General features: G+C 31.3%; 2 protein-coding genes and 2 long non-coding RNA genes across 4 annotated transcripts; 1 reads left to right on the forward strand and 3 right to left on the reverse strand.

Moving 5' to 3' along the window:
- Positions 1-9,020: 9,020 nt before the first annotated feature.
- Positions 9,021-9,381, reverse strand: LOC133039868 (uncharacterized). The gene is made up of 2 exons (XR_009688806.1): positions 9,281-9,381; positions 9,021-9,181 (listed from the first exon to the last, which is right to left on the reverse strand). It is a non-coding gene; the product is annotated as an uncharacterized LOC133039868 (long non-coding RNA).
- Positions 9,382-9,389: 8 nt separating this feature from the next.
- LOC133039869 (uncharacterized) lies at positions 9,390-9,825 on the reverse strand. The gene is made up of 3 exons (XR_009688808.1): positions 9,737-9,825; positions 9,534-9,635; positions 9,390-9,454 (listed from the first exon to the last, which is right to left on the reverse strand). It is a non-coding gene; the product is annotated as an uncharacterized LOC133039869 (long non-coding RNA).
- A 12-nt stretch (positions 9,826-9,837) lies between these two features.
- Positions 9,838-10,910, reverse strand: LOC133035351 (uncharacterized). The gene is made up of 3 exons (XM_061111304.1): positions 10,580-10,910; positions 10,058-10,315; positions 9,838-9,882 (listed from the first exon to the last, which is right to left on the reverse strand). The coding sequence occupies exons 1-3, from the start codon at positions 10,700-10,702 to the stop codon at positions 9,838-9,840; spliced, it is 426 nt and encodes a 141-aa protein (XP_060967287.1). The 5' UTR covers positions 10,703-10,910.
- A 2,723-nt stretch (positions 10,911-13,633) lies between these two features.
- On the forward strand, positions 13,634-17,626 carry LOC115705910 (endoglucanase 8-like). Its single transcript, XM_030633378.2, has 7 exons — positions 13,634-14,551; positions 15,058-15,465; positions 16,138-16,230; positions 16,323-16,532; positions 16,617-16,728; positions 16,816-16,979; positions 17,084-17,626. Exons 1-7 carry the CDS (start codon positions 14,351-14,353, stop codon positions 17,411-17,413), a joined length of 1,518 nt encoding a protein of 505 aa, XP_030489238.2. The 5' UTR covers positions 13,634-14,350; the 3' UTR covers positions 17,414-17,626.
- The last annotated feature ends 1,747 nt before the right edge of the window (positions 17,627-19,373 follow it).

Here is a 19,373-nt window from a genome sequence, read left to right on the forward strand (position 1 = left end):
GCAAGATTGACACTTGATTGAATATGTTGAACACCAATATTGTAATGACCGCTCTAGTTTATGGATTAGTAAAGGCAATTAGCACTAATTTTTATTATTTTATTATTATTTGTGAATTAAATTTAAATGTGGACCCCAATATTTAGAAATAAATATTAGAGTTATAATTTCTCAATTTCGGAGATTTTATTAAACTCTCGGGGTATTATCTAGCTTATATGTGCAATATGTTATTTTTGTAATTTTTGTTTGGCGACAACGGAAAATGCGATGGATGGCTAGATTGATCACATGGGTAAGTTTAGAACCTTATTTCATAGTGGGAAATATTTTAGAGAAAATATTTTATCGGGATTGAGCGGGGTTATGGAATTGACCATTTTACCCCTAGCTTATGAAAATACCTAAGTTTGATTTAAAGGGCATTTTAGTCTTTTAAGGGGGGATTAGGTGGCTGATTGTGAGGATGACACCTAGTCATTATTTTGGCAGCAAAGATTTAATTAATCCTTTTCTAAGTTAGGAAAATTAAAATAAAGGAAATTAGCAAAATTGGCAAACTTGGTTGAGAAGCTTTTCTTCTCTCTCTCTCTCTTCGAAGGCAGCAAGAGCAAGGGGAAGGGCTGAGATTTCTTTGGATTTTTCAGCAAGGGTTCAATCCATTGGAAGTGAGGTAAAGCCCTAGTCTTTTGGTTATTGTTTTTCAAGCTTTTAAAATTAGGTTGAAATGGTGATTTTGAGTTTTAGGAGCTGTTAGGGTTAGAGTTATTTGGAGTTCGAATTTTATGATTAGTTTGAGTTGTTTTGCAATCCTAGCAGCTGGTTTTGAGGTTGGTTGTAAGTTTTGTGCAAATTCTAAGCTTTGAGTTCAAGCTTTAAGCTTTAATGGCAAGTTGATATTTATTGTGTTTTTCTGTGAAATACTGCCTGGGATTTATTGTGTATGCATTGTTTAGGAGCTCTGGAAAGTTTGGTATCATTTGGTGGAAAATTGAGCAAAGAAGGAAGTGTTTTGGGATTACTGGTGCAAACCGGCAAACCGGTTTGCCATGCCCCAAAAACCGGTTTGCCGGTTTTGGCAGGATTCCCGAACACTTCGTTTTCTCAATTTTTGTCCATTTCAGTACCTCGGTTGGGTGTTTTCCCATTTCCAGAGTTAGAATACCCCCTTTAGAGTATTGCAGAACCTAGGGTTTTGGTTTTGGGTTTCCCGGGATTAGGGTTTTAATCATGTGACTTACCCGGTTTCAATATGTGATTAGGGCATCCATCTAGCACAGAAATTCCGTTCAGGTCGGCTAGCACACTTGAATTCGGAAAACAGGTAAGAACTGTGTATAATATATGATGTGATTATCTGAATGTATGTATGTGTTAATATGTATACATGCTTATTTATTATGATTCATACACTACCAACACTTGTACGAATGTGGTACGGAAAGGTATCAAAGTAGGTGTGTGATGTTTGGAAGTACATCTTGGTGTTACCAGCACTTGTACGGAAAGGTACAAGGTGGTTGTGGTACAACACTAGAGTACTCAGGGTGCGGTCATACCTTACCTATACTAATACGGAGGTATAATAAGGGTATGTGGTACATGGTACATGGTCGTGTCCCAATTAGAACGTTCATACTCATCTGTTAAGCTCTGTAAATAGGTGTATGGGCGCCTATTTACAGGTCGGAAATTATATGATATGTTATATGCATTTCTTACTGAGTCTGTTGACTCACAGTTTCTGCTTCCATGTGTAGGTAAAGGAAAGGCGAAAGCTGAACAGGAGTGAACCTGAGCTCGGGTGAGATTGTACATGTCAAGCAGCGCGACCTGGAGTGTTCGGTCTCGGGACATCTGGGAGTTGTATTTTACTAGTCGCTGTGCGACCTGTAAATCTGTATATTTTGGAATGTAAATTTAAAAAGTAAAGTTTGTAAAGTTTTAAAAATCGGGATCCCGGCACTTGTAAATATTTTATTAAATTTCAAAGTTTAATGTTTAATGCAAAAGTTTTAATTTGACACGTTTTCCGAGAAATTTCTTTGATTAGCAAAGATCGCACAATTATTGAAAAAGCACTGTAGCGTGCCTTAGCATTAGGGCGTTACAATTTTGGTATCAGAGCCGCCAGGTTTGTCTACCGAAGCTTGCTATGACATGTACAATCTTCATCAGAGAAAGCTCTGGCTCACTTGCTCGCAAGCCTGTACCTGTTTAGTATCTTAAATAAATGTGAAAGCATGTTAGGAAGCATATTAGATTTAAATTAAATATATTTTCTTAAAAGAAAAGAAAGTGTGTTGCCTTTAAATTATTAAGAGCGGTGTTAATTTCAAGAGTTTATCACAACGTATAATTTACGTATTTATATTGCATAGACAATCATAGGTATTTTTCAAATAATAATTTACTTACATGTCTTTATTTCATACAAAGATCTTTGTCATATAGTGCGCGCGACTTTGAATTTATATCACTTAAGACATGTATTAAATTCTTCTAGAATTTTTAGATAAGGCTTATTTCAAATTCTCACTATATTAGGAGCTCCAAATAAATAACCTTTTGTTGCAACATTTATGTGACGCTTATAAATCCTCATAAAATATATTCCACGCTATAATCAAATCATGATTATATTTTCTCAATATTTAAGCCTTACTTCAATCAATCTCATGTCTATGCAAACTTTGTACAACAATTCATTATGTACAAATACATATATGCAAATTTCTCATTAGAAATATTTATTTGCACACCCTACAGGTCTTACTTCACTTTATGTGAGTAAATTTGCCTGGATTGCGTCATAATATTTTGGCCAAAAATCAAAATGTATGTCGATGATTCTCGACAAATCTAATATCATGATCCTTGCTATCTCATGTTAGTTTATTGCATATGCAAACATTCAATATTTATTGTCGACAAAAATTTCAATAAATGATAATTTCCTCCCATATTGACATAACTTATAGAGATCTCTTTAAATTACATATTTTTCAAATATGTTTATCATTTATAGGTACCTATATAGAATCACTTCAGGGATTCAATTATGATCAAATGTGTTATGTCTAACTTCTCTTGGGAGTCTTTTCGAGTACCGTTTTCATCACGGTTATCATTTTAATACTTTATAACATTAAGGTATCTCCATGAGTACCTTTAGATTTAACAACTTCAGGGCAAATCAAATGAACATTTATTAATAATTTCTACATTGTTCATTTACGCTTCAGGCGTTTTCAACTCATTCTATCTCAACTTTGAATAATATTGATTTGCAGTTGGTATATATCATTTTGAACTATATTGTTCTTATATACTTTGTGCAAGGATCATTTTTCAAAAATTATCATCAATCCCAACTGTTTCTCTCCCCCTGATCGAGAGAATTTTTAAAAATTGTGATATCTAATAATATTAATACACCTGTAGGGATTTCAATATATCACAATGAATCAATATCTATTTAAACTCATATATATTATATGACATTGAACTTCAGGTTCAATAACTTCAGTTTCAAGTTCAATACTTATGAACTTAATTCATTTCTAAGAATGAGTCATACGTGTATAATTAGAAATACATAAATTTACACATTTTGTAAATGCATGATCATATAATCTTATCACATCGATAAGAAACTATGCAATAAAAATCTAACAATGACTCAAGATTGTTAAAGAAATATAATTTAAATATTTTCTATGTGCAAATATATGCACATTCTTCTTTTGAGCCTTATAAATTAACAATGAGAAGAATCTTTTGGTTCTTCAACAAAATTTAGTCAAATCCTTTGACAATTTATTGCATATGATTTATCATGTCAAAATAATTCAATTAATGAACTTCAGGTTCACTATAATTTGTATTTCAATGAAACTTTCAAAGGTAATGTAAATTCATTACAACATAATCATTATAAGTTTCATTTTTTTATATACACGAATAATATAATTATATTATTCTCCAAAACATATACACTCTTCAGGAGTCACTATTATGTTTATCAAATTTTATATTTCTTCAGGAATCACTATCATCAATTTAATGATGTGTATTATATAAAATGTACATAACAACTTCATCATGTTGTTATAATGGTCAAATAGATATAACCATAATATATCATTCATTTTTCCTGGTATCTTTTTAACAAGTCGTCTAATTTATTAATAGACTATTCATCAGTCTAATTATCATGACTTGATATATTATATATTTAAATGTACAATAAGTACATATAATAAGTTATTTCTTATCACTTTCATAACTAGATAAAAGTTATACATCTAGGTACATACAAAGATATTTTACTACTCAAAGTAGCAATTGTATGTAAGACTTCTTCAGGAGGCTTTTCGAATAATCATTTTGTGATTCTTTATCACTTTGATTATATTGGATCACCAACAAATATTAGTAAATTATATATCCACTTTTGGGAATATGCCAATTAAATTATATAGTAACTATATATATATACATATCCAGTACCAACAATAGTTTGAAACTATTGATTTCAAGAAATAATAAAATATGTATATATTAATTTGCTTCTGGCATTGCCAATATATGTGAAATCTATATTCTTTGAAATAGAATTTCATGTCTATTCATTCTCTTTAGGGAATGATATTTAAATATTCTAAATGTACAATCAATTTGTACAATTCACACTTATTCAATAATCAAATATACTTTTATCTTGATTATAAGTGTGTCCGTACTACAGGTACGCGACTACTATTATTCAATCCCACACATGATATATACATTTCATGCACTTTGATTGTGTGTGGTATTTCATCTTTTGGTTGTTTCTAATTTCTTCTGGAAATGTTTGAGTAGCAAACAATGCCATTGATTATTTAAAATCATTACATTCACTTCGGGGAATGACGTTGAACAAGTAGAACATTATTATAAATTTCTTAAAAATTTATTACTTGTTCATATATAAAAAGAAATTACTCAACAATTTCTTTAACAATATTTCAAAGAATATATGAATACAATTTTTGCATAATCTCCAAGATGTATGCAAAATTTGATCTTTAATATATGTCACATGCAATAATTTTCAACATTGCAAGTAATAACAATGTATAATAACATAGCTAATACAAACAATCTTTAAAAGTAGTTGAATTCATTTCGTATCATTCTCTGCAGGGAATGATGAACAATAAATATATGTCTCATGTATTTAAATAATATTAGTCATGCTCACTGTTATTCTTATACTTTGATGTTTCAATGCAATTTTCTTAACATTCTTTTTAGGTATTCAAAACCCACTATAAAATTGCATCAATAATAATCATTTTTGATGATTCTTTAGTTGTATTCACATAAATACAATCATTTCTTTTTGACAAATATAAAACATTTACTTCAGGAAATGTTTGTCAAAATCTATATCGATATTAGATTACTTTTCATTGTCCTCAAAGAATACAAGAACATATATATAAATATGTATTCATCTCTTTCATTATATATCCATCAACTATATAATGAATATTACGTTTGCATAATCTTCAGGATATATGCAAGATTTTATTGAGAACGCATAATCATCAGGATATATGCAATATTTTATCGAGGATGCATAATCTTCAGGATATATGCAATTTTTTTTTATCGAGGATGCATAATCTTCAGGATATATGCAATTTTTTTTTTATCGATGATGCATAATCTTCAGGATATATGCAATATTTTATCGATGATGCATAATCTTTAGGATATATGCAATATTTTATCGATGATACATAATCTTCTGGATATATGTATAATTTATATAGATTTTCTCTATCATATCATAGGCACACATATATTGTAAATATTATGAATGATAAGAACATTATATATATATGAAATCAATAATAAATATATAAAAACATATATACATATATAATATATAGATATATAGATAAAAAGAAAAAGAAACCAAATGATTCTTGAAATTGTTTCAGTCAGAGGAGTATATATATAAATATATATTTAGTGTATTTTGACTTTGAAACAATTCAAGAACTTCAACAAGATACTTACATTGGGACTTGGGCAGAGACTCATGCTTGAAGCTTGGGCAGAGACTCATGCTTGAAGCTTGGGCAGAGACTCGTGCTGATAACGTGTTATAAAATAATATAAAATAATATAAAGTAGATGAGAAGAAAGAAGAAGAAGATGAAGAGAGAAAGAGAAAGTGAATGAGAATTTCTGAGTTGTTTATTCCAATGGGGTGAACCGCTATTTATACAAATACAAGAGTGAGATATTAAGAAACTAAGAAAAAGGGAAACTAAGAAAAGAGGAATATTGATTACAATTAATGGTAATAAATAAAAAATTTGGGCATCCACATAATTATTAATATTTATAACATAATTAACCTTTTTAATTAGTATGGGTATGGTAAAACCATAGTCTTTTCATTTAAAAGAAGGTCCTCTTTTCCAAATCTATAAGGATTCTTATTAAACATATGAGATATTGACCGTTAAAATAACTTTAATTTTATATTTTTTAACTAGAATTTAAATCACTTTTCGCATGCTGTTTTATTTATTTTTTAGCAATAATTAATTTATAAAATTATATTAAATATCAAATTTTGTGGTAGAATCGGACAGTAATAGAAAGTGGCGATTAACTGGGTTATACGGAGACCCAAGAGAGACCAACGCGAAGCTACCTGGAACCTTATGCGAAGTCTTCGTAACAGCTCTTCGTTGCCGTGGTGTGTAGTCGACGATCTCAACAACGTCGTCAACCAGGCAGACAAAAAGGGAGGTCGTCCATACCCGAGACGACTGTTAGAAGGATTTAAGCAAGTGTTGGCCGACTGCGACTTGAGGGATGTCGATTTGATTGGGTACCCTTTCACGTGGGAACGAAATCGAGGTGAAACAAACTGGATTGAGGTCCGTCTAGACCGCGCATTGGTTAGTTCTTCCTGGATCTTAACTTTCCCTGTTGCTAAATTATTTAATTACTAGAACTTAAACAATACCTTCACTCTAATTTGTTTTTTTAACTAACTAAAACCAATTAGAAAACATTGTTCTTTTTTTTCTTTTTTTTTTTTCTAAAAGACCAATTAAAAAACTTTAGAGAGCATATTTCCATTCAAGCAGGGCCGGTCTTGAGTTAAAATAGTCCATAGGCAAAAAAATATTTTTTAGGCCCTTACCATAAAGATAAATAGTATTTTTTAAAAATTATTAAAAAAATATGCATATTTTTTAAAAGGTATTTTTTATTTGGACCCCTAAAATGAGTGGACCCTAGACGCGAGCCTAGCCCGTCTATGCTTAGGGCTGCCCCTGCATCCAAGATATATAGGCACCTTATTTATTAAAAAATAAAATAAATTTATGGTTTTTTTTTTTTTTTATATATTCTTTAACTTTTTTTTTTTTTTGAGATTGAAAGAGGAGGAATTTGATCTTCGGACCTTAAGTGTTGAACCACTAAACTATATCTATGATTACACATTCTTTAACTTTTTGTGTTTTAATTTGTTTTTATTTTTTGTTTTTTTTATCTTGTCTTCAAAATTAATTTTAAAAGGAAAATAAAACACACATATATATTTAATTTTTTACTTTAACAATTTAAAAAAATATATTTGTCTAAATGTATTTTATTCATATTACGATATCTTTTAGAATATGAAATGAAAGAAAAAAAAAAAAACTACTAAATATATATTTTTAGTGAATCTACTAATATACTTTCTTCCTGTTTTTTGATCTCTGGATAACTAGATTTATTTAAATATATTTTTGGCTAATTAGAATTTTTGTCCTCAAAACTTTGACATGAACCAAATCATGCTTCCTGAACTTTTTTGACCGTTAGAAATTCCCCTTGAACTATTGAGATTATCGAATTTAAGGACTTTTGTCCAATTTTATTCAATTTTACTAATGTAGTGATTGATTATATGTACTAAATCATGCTCTTCAAACTTTAATATCTACCAAATCACGCCCCTCGTACTTTGACATGTGCCAAATCATGCCCCTGAACTTTCATCCATGTTAGACTTTCCTTACTAAAATTGGACAAAAGTCCTTAAATCCAACAATCTCAATAGTTCAGGGAGAATTTTTAACGATCATAAAAGTTTAGGGGGCGAAAATCCTAATTAGCTTATATTTATATATATATAAGAGTGTAAACTTTAGTTATTTAGGATATCGTGTAAATTTCAAGAAATTTAAAATAATTTAATTTACTGATAAAAAAATTTAAACGGTATGTTGTATGCATACCTTACTCTTTTATTCATATATATACATGTGAAATAAATTATTTGAACTTTAATTGCTATAATGGTATAAATTATTTTGAAATTATTAAAACATATTTAATATCTTAAATAATTATAATATAAATGAGATTATAACTATTGGAAGAAAAATATGAAAATGATGTTAGAAAAATTAATAATAAACCAAAAATCAATTTGTATATAACATAGCACTACTACAAAAACACCCTTTAGAGGCGGTTTTTAAGCCCTTTAGGCGTCGGTTTTCGCGAAATTCGCAACCGACGCCTATCAGGGCGACGCTAAAGGGTTTATTTGAACCGACGCCATATATACCCCTATGGCGTCGGTTCTTAGCTAGGAACCGACGCCATAGGGGTCCCTATGGCGTCGGTTCCTATCAAAAAACCGACGCCATAGGTGGCGTAGCAACCGACGGTAAAGGGTCTCGCGAATTTCAGTTTTTCGATTTTTTTTTAATTTAATTATATTATTTTAATTTTATATTTATTAATTTATATACATATTTATTTAATTTAAATTACATATTTATTTAAATTTTAAATTACATATTTATTTAATTTAATTATATATTAATTACATTTTAAATTAATTAGTAATTAAATTTGGGTAAAAACATAATTTGATTTCATAAAAATAATTAAATATTACACAAACATGTAAAATTAGTTAAAAATATTAATAAGTTAATAAATCTAATTACAAGTTAATCTATAAAAATTACATAATGAAGAAAAATTCTTCGACCTTTGAACCTCAATCGTCACCGTGAATCACCGCCATCAATTGTTCGATCCACTTTCGCTGTAGTGGTAAAATTTCTGTTTTTGGATCGTATTGCTTCTTACCCCCAAACTGTTAAAAAAATTAAAAATTTATATTAGTTTATGTATATGTATATTATATATTTGTTATTATAAAATTTATATACTATGATCAATAATTAAAACTTACAGCTTTTTGATCTTCTATGTAACGGTTGGGGTTGGCACGTGCGACGATGTCAGTCATATATTTCAAAACATAAAAACCGCATTCTTGGCTTTTAGGTTGTCTTGGACGGTTGCTTGTGCAATTCCTTGCCACGGGCCAAGATACTGATGTGCGTCCCCTATATACATGAATGCCCTGTTTGGAAAAATTATATTAGCATTTCAATTCGTTAGTTAATTTAAATTCGTTACATAAGAAGTCATTAAATAATTACCTTCCGATCATTTGTTCTATTTCTTCGGGAATTGGGCGGCCTTTTAGAGGGTTTAAATGGATAATTTTCTTTGGCGCAACCACCACTAGCGTCCAATGCATCCTAGAAAATTATATTGGAATATAAGTAAGATAGTATAAAAATAATTTGAAGACATAATATAGAAATGAACAATTAGCACTAAAGAATTTAATAAAGTTTACCCGATATTCCAAGGAATAAAGAACATTTGGTGGTTGCTGTTCATTAATGATAACCAATTAGCCAATCGTCTTGCCGCATCGTCAAAAGATCGACTCGTTCTTCATCGCCGATCCCATGCACCGTGAGAAGCTGCGGGGTCGTAAAACTTGAAAATTTTTCTCGCACCGTTGATGCTCTCCCATATGTGCCCGCCAAAAAAAAAGTGTTAGTGCCTTATAATAATTTAACTATAATTTGATATAAGGTTAATTAGATTAAAGAAGAGTATACATCATTCCAAACAGCATTCCCTGGTTGCCGATGTAGTTACACGTGGCAACCTGCTGCAAATCCTCTCCGCATAAAATGATGCGGGTACGCGGTGCAATGAATCCTCGGGGGACAGAAATTGTGATTATATCACGTTTATCTTTGAGCCTTAGGAATTCATGAATCATCCATTTCAGCGAATTAGGGATCAACGCCATCTTCTCTTCCGTGAACAACTCATCTTCCCGTGCACCACGGCTTTGTGGAGAAAGCATCGGAGCTTTCCCCTTTGACGCATCACGTCTTGAGGGCGGTTGAGCGAGTGGACCCTAAACAAAACAGAACATAATATATATATATATCAAATTTTATCTAATTTCTACCGAAATTTCGGCAGCATAACGGTTGTAATTGAATGATCCCAAAAATTTTGAACATGGCTGTATAACGACAAATAACACATATATAACAGTAGTTTGTTCATCCATCCCACCGCAGCACATATATTCGCAGAACCTACTTCACTACGGATGAATATTGAAGATATTCAAACTCCACTAATCATTAATAATTAATTTCAGTTGAGAAGTTACCTCGGTTGTTAAAATTAAGTGTTTAGGCCAAGGAAGGAACATCTGGTACACGTCCCTAACATATCTGAACTCTTCAAGTGGGACTGGGATTTCAGCGTCCTCTTGCAGGATTTCCGAAACCATGATCCGAGCATGTGAATCATCGTAATCCTGGCAGTGAACTTTGATCTCACCCACATGCTCGTACAAATACCCTCGGGCCACAATATTGTCGATGTTGTCAGAGCAGAGATGTACTTGCTGATTAAGGGCCGCATGGTCATCAAAATTGTATAGGATACCTTGGTCGTTGAGGGAAATGAACTCCTCAGCATAAATTTGTGGTTGTACCTCATCCGGAGGAGCGTATGGTTGTGGAACATACGCCTCACCAGCCACCTCTCCTTCTTCCTCTTGTTCGGCAGCGTTCCTCTGCTGCTTAAGGGATTGCACTACTTGAAATGCATCGAACCCTAAAAATGCAGTGTGTCTCTCTCCTCACGCATCGAACCCTACTTGAAATCGCAGTGTGTCTCTCTCCTCACGCATCCATGATTTATCCATAACAAAAATCCTATCCAAAAAAATTCAGTATTTAGTAACTACTTATAGCTAGTTACTAATTACACAATGTAACTAACTAAGTTTCTCACAATTTATTCATATTAATTTATAAATTACTTAAATTCTCGTTTTAGATTAGTTCATATTATTAGGTTGTTTTGTTGATTAGAATGTTATTAAAATGTTAAATATTTTTAATAAATAAAATTGAGGGGAAAAATTTTTGGTAAAGCAATAAAGGTATTAACTAATATTTTCCCCTTTTAATTAACTTTTGCTCTTTATTTTCTTTGAAAAATAAAAATCCACATTGAACCTCTCAAATGAAAGAAAAAAAAAATAAAAAAAGAAGGATTTTATATGTTTATTTTGTTAATTTATTTAGTAACTAATTATATCTAGTTACTAATTACACAATGTAACTAACTAAGTCTCTCACACAATTTATTCATATTAATCTAAAAATTACTCAAATTTTCGTTTTACATTAGTTCATGTTATTAGGTTGTTTAGTTGATTATAATGTTGGTAAAATTAAAAAGTTTTCATAAATGTGAATATTATTATTTTTTATGTGACCTAACTTCTTATTACTATGTTATAATTAACTATATTATGAATGGTTTTAGTAAGATTTATCCTAATTCTACCGAAATTTCGGCAGCATAACGGCTGTAATTGGACGTTCCCAAAAATTTTACAAGTGCCTAAAATAACAAACAAAACAGATAAACAATACAAAATTAATCCACCCATCCGACCGCAGTACATGTATTCGCAGAACCTACTTCACTACGGATGAATATTTAAGATATTCAAACTCAACTAACATGCATTGATAATTAATTATATATTAAGAAAAAGTTAGTAAAAGTATATACCTATAATTGCAAGCCCAAATACGCTACACACAAAATTATGCCGAACCCCTATAATATAAAGAAATACAACGAAATTACAAAATTAATTATTTCATAACTTATAACTAGTTATAAAAAATTGTAACAAGTTACTTAGTTACTAAATTATACATACATATATATAATCAATTATATCTCACACTATTATCTCAAAAAAATAAAATTATATCACACACTAATTCCATTTTAAAATTTTTATTTCTAAACTAATTTTTTTTTTGAAACTAATAAAATCCCTCCAATGTCATTTTATTCACAATAAATATACATTGCAAAAAATATATAAAATACAATTACAAAATTTATTTTCATAAAAATATACACACACTATATACACACACAATATATACACACATTATATACAAATATTCAATAAAATATACAAATACATATTATTACCTAATAACCGCAATCCGACGACCACCGTAAAAAATCCCGACACTATACACATAAAACACAATAATATTACTAATAAAATAAAAAAACTCAAATAATAATTTACAAAAACATAAAATAAAACAATATACATAATACAATAAGAATAGAAGCAATATTTATACCTTAAACGAGGTTGAGATTGAACAATTTCTCAACAAAAATGGGTGGCCGGATTTCACACCCAAAGTTTACTATTTGGGTTCGGATGACACTTTTAGAGGCTAAAAAATCAGAACTTTTTAGGTGTATGTTATTAAGTATCGAAAATGGAGGATTTTAAAAAAAAAATGGGCTGAAATGGTTGAGAAATGAGGGAGATAGGGTGGGGAGAAGGTGGTGGAGGCGAGGGTTTTGGCTGAGAGAAATGGGTCTCTGGTTTTTCTGGGTTGCTGAGTGAAGTGGGGAGGAAGAAGGAAGGTCGAGCAAAAGGGTTATAGTCTGATCGACCCTATGGCGTCGGTTCCTTCATAGGAACCGACGGCATAGGGTACACGTGTCAGGTTTACGTGTACCCTATGCCGTTGGTTCCTATGAGGGAACCGACGGCATAGGGTAATTCAGAAAAAAAAAAAAAAATAATTTCCAACCGCCTCTAAATGGTATAATGCAATTTTATACCTACGGTTTTTATCAAAAAACCGCCTCTAAATGTCAATTTCGAACATAGCGGGTATTTTCACACCCTTTAGCTTCCCTTTTTATAAATGGGGTTGAAAAAACTGCCTCTAAAGGCTAACATTGTAGTAGTGTAGAACACAATAATAATATATAATAATTAGGTATGCGTACTTGATTGATCCATAGCAATTATTACAATTTGATAATGCAATACTATCAATTAAGTCTTCCTTCCTAGATTTCTAAATCAGAAGCAGTTATTTATCTAATTATCAAAGGTTATACAATTGTGATGAAACAATATGTATTTATAGAGTTATGAGAGGACTTAGCTACATAACTCTAATTGGTTTGGGCTTGCTCATCAAAAGCTTCAGTTAACTAGAAAAGCTCACACTTCTGATTCACATAGATTTTACACACGGATGCTAAGCCCATTAACTATTGATCACTAATAATATGGACTAACACAACAAAGAACTATCAAATCAACACAAGTTTTAATAAAACTAATAAAATTTAATGTAAGTCCAAATAAAAAGTATCCATACATCTATTTTTGAGATGCACGGTAAAAGCATTCTATATTAGTTTATTTTTTGATAAAATTTTGAGGTTGTATAATAATTCAAAATGTAATACACATTTGATTAAAAATTAGACTATGAATATAATTTATATTTTGGGTTCTGTTTTATTATTATTATTTAAACAAAGTCAAAGTGTGAGAAACATTCCATAGGAGCCGCACACACTTGATTGTTGGTGTAAAAGAATTTTGGTTTTTATTAAGTAGAGTAATATATATAACAGGTACAACGCAAGCAATTTATATACATATATATGCACTGTATACAAACCTCAAAAACAACGAAAATGTGCCAACATTTATCACCTTATGCGAATGCCCCGGAAGTGCCTATTCATATATATATTTCAATGCCTTAATTTACATGCAAATATCTCTTCTCCCTAATTAATATTCATTCTTATCATCTAAATTCATTACAACTTCCTTACCAAACCAGAAATATATATAAATATTATTTTCCTCTCTCTATAAAAGTTAAATGATGAAACCATATCCAACTCATACTATATATATATAATTTCTTTTTATGCCTGTGCACTTATTTTCCTTCCATCATAGCAAGAGAAACATTTGTATATATATGTAGGTAAGAAAGCACATAATCATAAGAGATTTATGTAAGATATTTTACTGAGCATAATATAATAACATTAATATATAATGGGTTTCTTTAAAACTCTGGCATTATTACTAGTAGTGGTAAGTGTGGTGGAGGTAGCATCATCAGCTTCCATCAATTATGGGGATGCCTTGTCCAAGAGTATTTTGTTCTTCGAAGGCCAGCGTTCAGGGAAGCTACCCTCTTCTCAAAGAATGACTTGGAGAAAGGATTCTGCTCTTACAGATGGCTTTGACATTGGAGTAAGTTTTATGCATATTCTCATTGTTATTTACTCAACCATTTTCTCATTGTCAAGATCATCTGTCTACATGATACATAATATATATATGCTACTGTGTTTTTTCATTAATATTCCAAGTTTTAATTTTGATTTTTATTTTGTATATATTTATTCCTTTCCATTTTGATTAATTCTTTAAATTACTTTTGTGGTAATATGCCTTTACGAAATACATTAAATGCAATTTCCAATTATATATGAGGAGTTATGGAATAAATATTAAATACACAGTAAAGTGTTGGCTGTATTAACGGTTAATTCTAGCCTTTTTTTAAGACGTATTAATTCTCTATCTAAAACGATTAAAAAAATATTACACTTGAAAATAAAATAATTAAATTCCATATATAACTCTACTCAATAGAAATGCTGGATTTTTTTTCTTTTAAACCATTTGCTCTTATTTTCCTAAAAAAATATATTGAGATTCTACATATTTTAAGATTTTCTTTCATTGTGTAATAGGTTGATTTGGTAGGAGGGTACTACGACGCGGGAGACAACGTGAAGTTTAACTTTCCAATGGCGTTTTCTACGACCATGCTAGCGTGGAGCGTGATAGAGTTCGGAAAGTCCATGGGACCGGACCTCCCACACGCGCTGGACGCCATACGATGGGGCACAGACTACTTCCTTAAGGCCACGAGTGTCCCTGGCTTTGTCTTTGTCCAAGTTGGAGATCCTTATGGAGATCACATGTGTTGGGAGAGGCCCGAAGATATGGACACCCCTAGAACACCCTTCGCCGTCTCCAAACAGTTTCCTGGCTCTGAGGTTTCCGCCGAGATGGCTGCCGCTCTCGCGGCTTCTTCCATGGCCTTTCGCTCCACTGATCGGGGATACTCTGCTAGGCTTCTGAAAAGAGCCAGAATGGTATGAATATAATGTTTTCTCTTTTTCATCTTATTAAGAGTTAGTCCCACGTCTAATATATATAAATAAATTGTGATATATAAGATGAAAGAGCTACTCGAACCTCATTCACCTTATCCCCACATTTTAACACATCTTTTTTTTTAAATATTGGGAGAGGTGATTACCGGTAATATTAATTCGTGTGAATATGGTGTTATAAAACATGCAATTAATTTGGTACTTAAATAGGATGACTTAAATGTTTTATAGTAACCATTTAAAACCAGCTGCATATTTGGTCTCACCAATATTTTTCCTTTTCAAATTAAAGAAAAAAGTTGAGAAATACTTTTATATAGTATACTTTTAATTCAAATAATTCATATAAATTTTTTAATTTTATTTTCTATATATCCATATTTTCCATTCCTGGTTATTTTCTTTACTTTTCAACCATACATAGAGTGCTACATAGTGTCAAATTGGTATATGATGTGGCTCTTTTTATATATTATTTATTTCCAATGAGTTTACTATGTGATTAATTCAAACACATGGTAATTAATTATATTATATAAACTATTAGGTTATAGTTACTACATAATGGTAACTAATGTAAGAAATAGCACTTGGTACAATAATGTAGTACGTTTGTGTGACCACCTGATTATTCGTCTTCTTTTGGATTAGGTGTTTGATTTTGCTGATAAGAACAGGGGATCCTACAATGACACTCTTGGACACTGGGTTTGTCCCTTCTATTGTGATTTCAGTGGCTATCAGGTATCCCAATTATATATTAAAACATTAAATTTAAAAAAAATGGCTAGTTGTTGAACTTTATATTTATTGATTTCTATGTCATTATATAATAGGATGAATTGTTATGGGGAGCAGCATGGTTGTTCAAGGCAACAAATGAACCTTACTATTGGAATTATGTCATGACAAATAGACAAACCTTGAAAAGTAGTACTATTGTGAAACATATAGACATCGATGGTGTCAAATACTCAAATGCTTATTCCTTTGCTGAGTTTGGATGGGATACAAAGACCGCTGGAATAAATGTACTCATTTCCAAGGTAACCAATTAATTGATCGAATTTCCTCTACTATAAAATATAAAATAGAATAATAACCAAAAAATTTCTTCTTGTTATTATTAGTTTCTCTTGCCTAGCGCCAGTGCTAGCTCTTCCCCATTCATTGCCGACGCCGACAATTTCATTTGCTCAGTTTTGCCAGAATCGCCAACCAAATCCGTATCATATTCTCCAGGTACTACTCTATTTTCCAGAAATTTGTCACAAATAATATAAATTTTTTCTTAACTAAATTTTCATGTGTTTTGTACAAATTTATAAGGTGGGCTTTTATTTAAACCTGGAGGAAGTAACTTGCAGCATGCAACAGCCTTATCATTTCTTCTAGTTGCATATTCTCGTTATTTGAACCAAGCCAAGAGAGTAGTCCACTGTGGCAATATCGTGGCCTCTCCCTCTAGGCTTATTGCAGTGGCAAGAAGTCAAGTAAGTTTTGTCGTCTTCTTTTTTTTTTTCAAAAAAACTTGATAATTGATTTGTAATTTTTATAATCCCTCTTACTAATTTTTACTTATATAATGATGATGCAGGTGGATTACATCTTAGGAAATAATCCAATGAAAATGTCATATATGGTAGGTTATGGTGCAAAGTTTCCTCAAAAAATTCATCACCGTGGATCATCTTTACCGTCAATAGATAATCAGAAAGGCCACATAGATTGTCATGGTGGGACCACATACTTCCTTAGCAATAATCCTAATCCAAATGTGCTAACAGGAGCCATTGTCGGAGGACCTGACATTTCCGATTCTTACTCTGATTCTCGATCTGATTTTGTTCATTCTGAACCCGCTACATATATAAATGCACCTTTTGTGGGTGTTTTGGCTTACTTCAGATCACACCCATCTAAATAGCTAGCTTTGTAACTTTTTTTCTTTTTCTTCATTCGGTTTTCGGTCTCAAAGGTGATGAATTCATTGTACGTACTTTTTAGAATGACGTTTTGTCGAAAAGAAATACAAGAGTATAATAAAAGTTAGATATGTGATTGAATTAATATCATATTGTTAGCCCGCAGTTACCTCTACCATAATCTATACACATGCGGCCACATACATCCCAAGTAATGACAATACTAATAAGTATTTCTATATATCATAATTCTTTCTACACATTTCCAATACTAACATAATTCAAATAATCAGGCAATCAGATAATTAGCAAATTATCTAATAATTAAAGCTTACTGAACCATGAGTCGACTAAGTTTTCGCAACCAATGTACATATCAAACCAGTCTTCAGGATTCCACGTGTGTGTGCTTTTATAAAATTTCCTTACTTTTAAATTTATAAGATTATACCAAAAGTGTAGTTAATTAAAATTTAATAATTTAAAACAAACATATAAAGATTCTTTTTATGAAAGATAAATAATATTAATCTCAGGGTTCTCCTGTTTCCAAAATATTTACAATCTAGTTTAAAAGTAAGTGCTTTTACAACGTAAACTTTATATTCCCAAAATACAACCAAAAAGGAATACCCTAATCACTGGGTCGTGGCACTGCGATTGATATGTACATTACTGCTACGACCTTTAAACTCATGGTTGCTCAACTTTGGCCTTCCCTTTACCTGCACCATATAGCACCCGTGAATCACAGAGACTTAGCAAGAACAGTGAATAAACAATGATCAATATAACATTTATCTATTCAAGCTCACATTAACAAGCTTAAACAATTACATAATATGGTAATCATACAATCCTGGTACTTCATAAAGTACCCTTACCACTCGTTAACCACGAACTGAATATGTCACTATCGTTGCCCGGTAAAGCAAGTGATAAGGAATTAAGAAACCTATCCGCAGTTTCAAGAGTAATTACTCGTAACGATAATGACCGTTTCCAACCCTCGGTCATAACCGAGGCTCAACAAACATTTTAACCATAATCTCGATAATAATCAAGGCTATAATCATTCAACCCTTAACATTTAACCGCATACGGTGGTTACCACTTTTCTTACCTCAATTCAGAACTCAAATGTGCGAGCCGTCCTGAGTGGAAAACAAGCTGGGCGATCCTGGACCTATGTCACGACAACCGAAACTTAATGAATACCTTAAATCGAAATTCCGAAACAAAACCCTAATTCAAAACCGAAAAAGAATCTAATTTCCAACAACTCCAAAATAGGCTAGACAACTCATAAACAACCTAAAATAGACACTACGTAACTCCCCGTGCCAAAAACTGAACCTGACACTACTACAAAAATATGCTTTTTATCCCGATTTTTAAGGGTATTTTATCCCAGTTTTCGCTAAAATGAAAACCGGAATATATGCCAGTGGGATAAAAGCTCTTATAAAAACCGGGATAAAAAATTACTTTTAATCCCGGTTATTATAAGAAACCGGGATAAAAGACTATTTTTAATCCCGGTTTTCCTTTAAAAACTGGGATTTAAAGTAATTTTTTATCCCGATTTTCCTATAATAACTGGGATTAAAGGTTAAAAAAATAAAAAAAATTATTCTAAAAAAAAAACAAGCAATGAACCACTACAGAGATTTTTTTTTTCTTAATAATAATTTTAATAAAATATGCAATAAGTATAGATTTAAATCCCAACAAATTAGTACAACAACAGCCACGCGAACACCCTTCGACAACCACGAGTATAGCGGTGAACTACCTTCGACAACCGTGAGTCATTATCAACGACCACAAATAGCGACCACGAAGCTTCGTCCACCATGAAAAACCATGAACCTTTCGACCACGAACCTTCACACCTGAGGAAAGAGAGAAGGAGAGAGAGTTGATCGACATTTCAGAAAAATAAAAAAAAATTAAAAAAGA

The sequence above is a fragment of the Cannabis sativa genome, chromosome 1, assembly GCF_029168945.1.
Source record: "Cannabis sativa cultivar Pink pepper isolate KNU-18-1 chromosome 1, ASM2916894v1, whole genome shotgun sequence".
NCBI lineage: Eukaryota > Viridiplantae > Streptophyta > Magnoliopsida > Rosales > Cannabaceae > Cannabis > Cannabis sativa.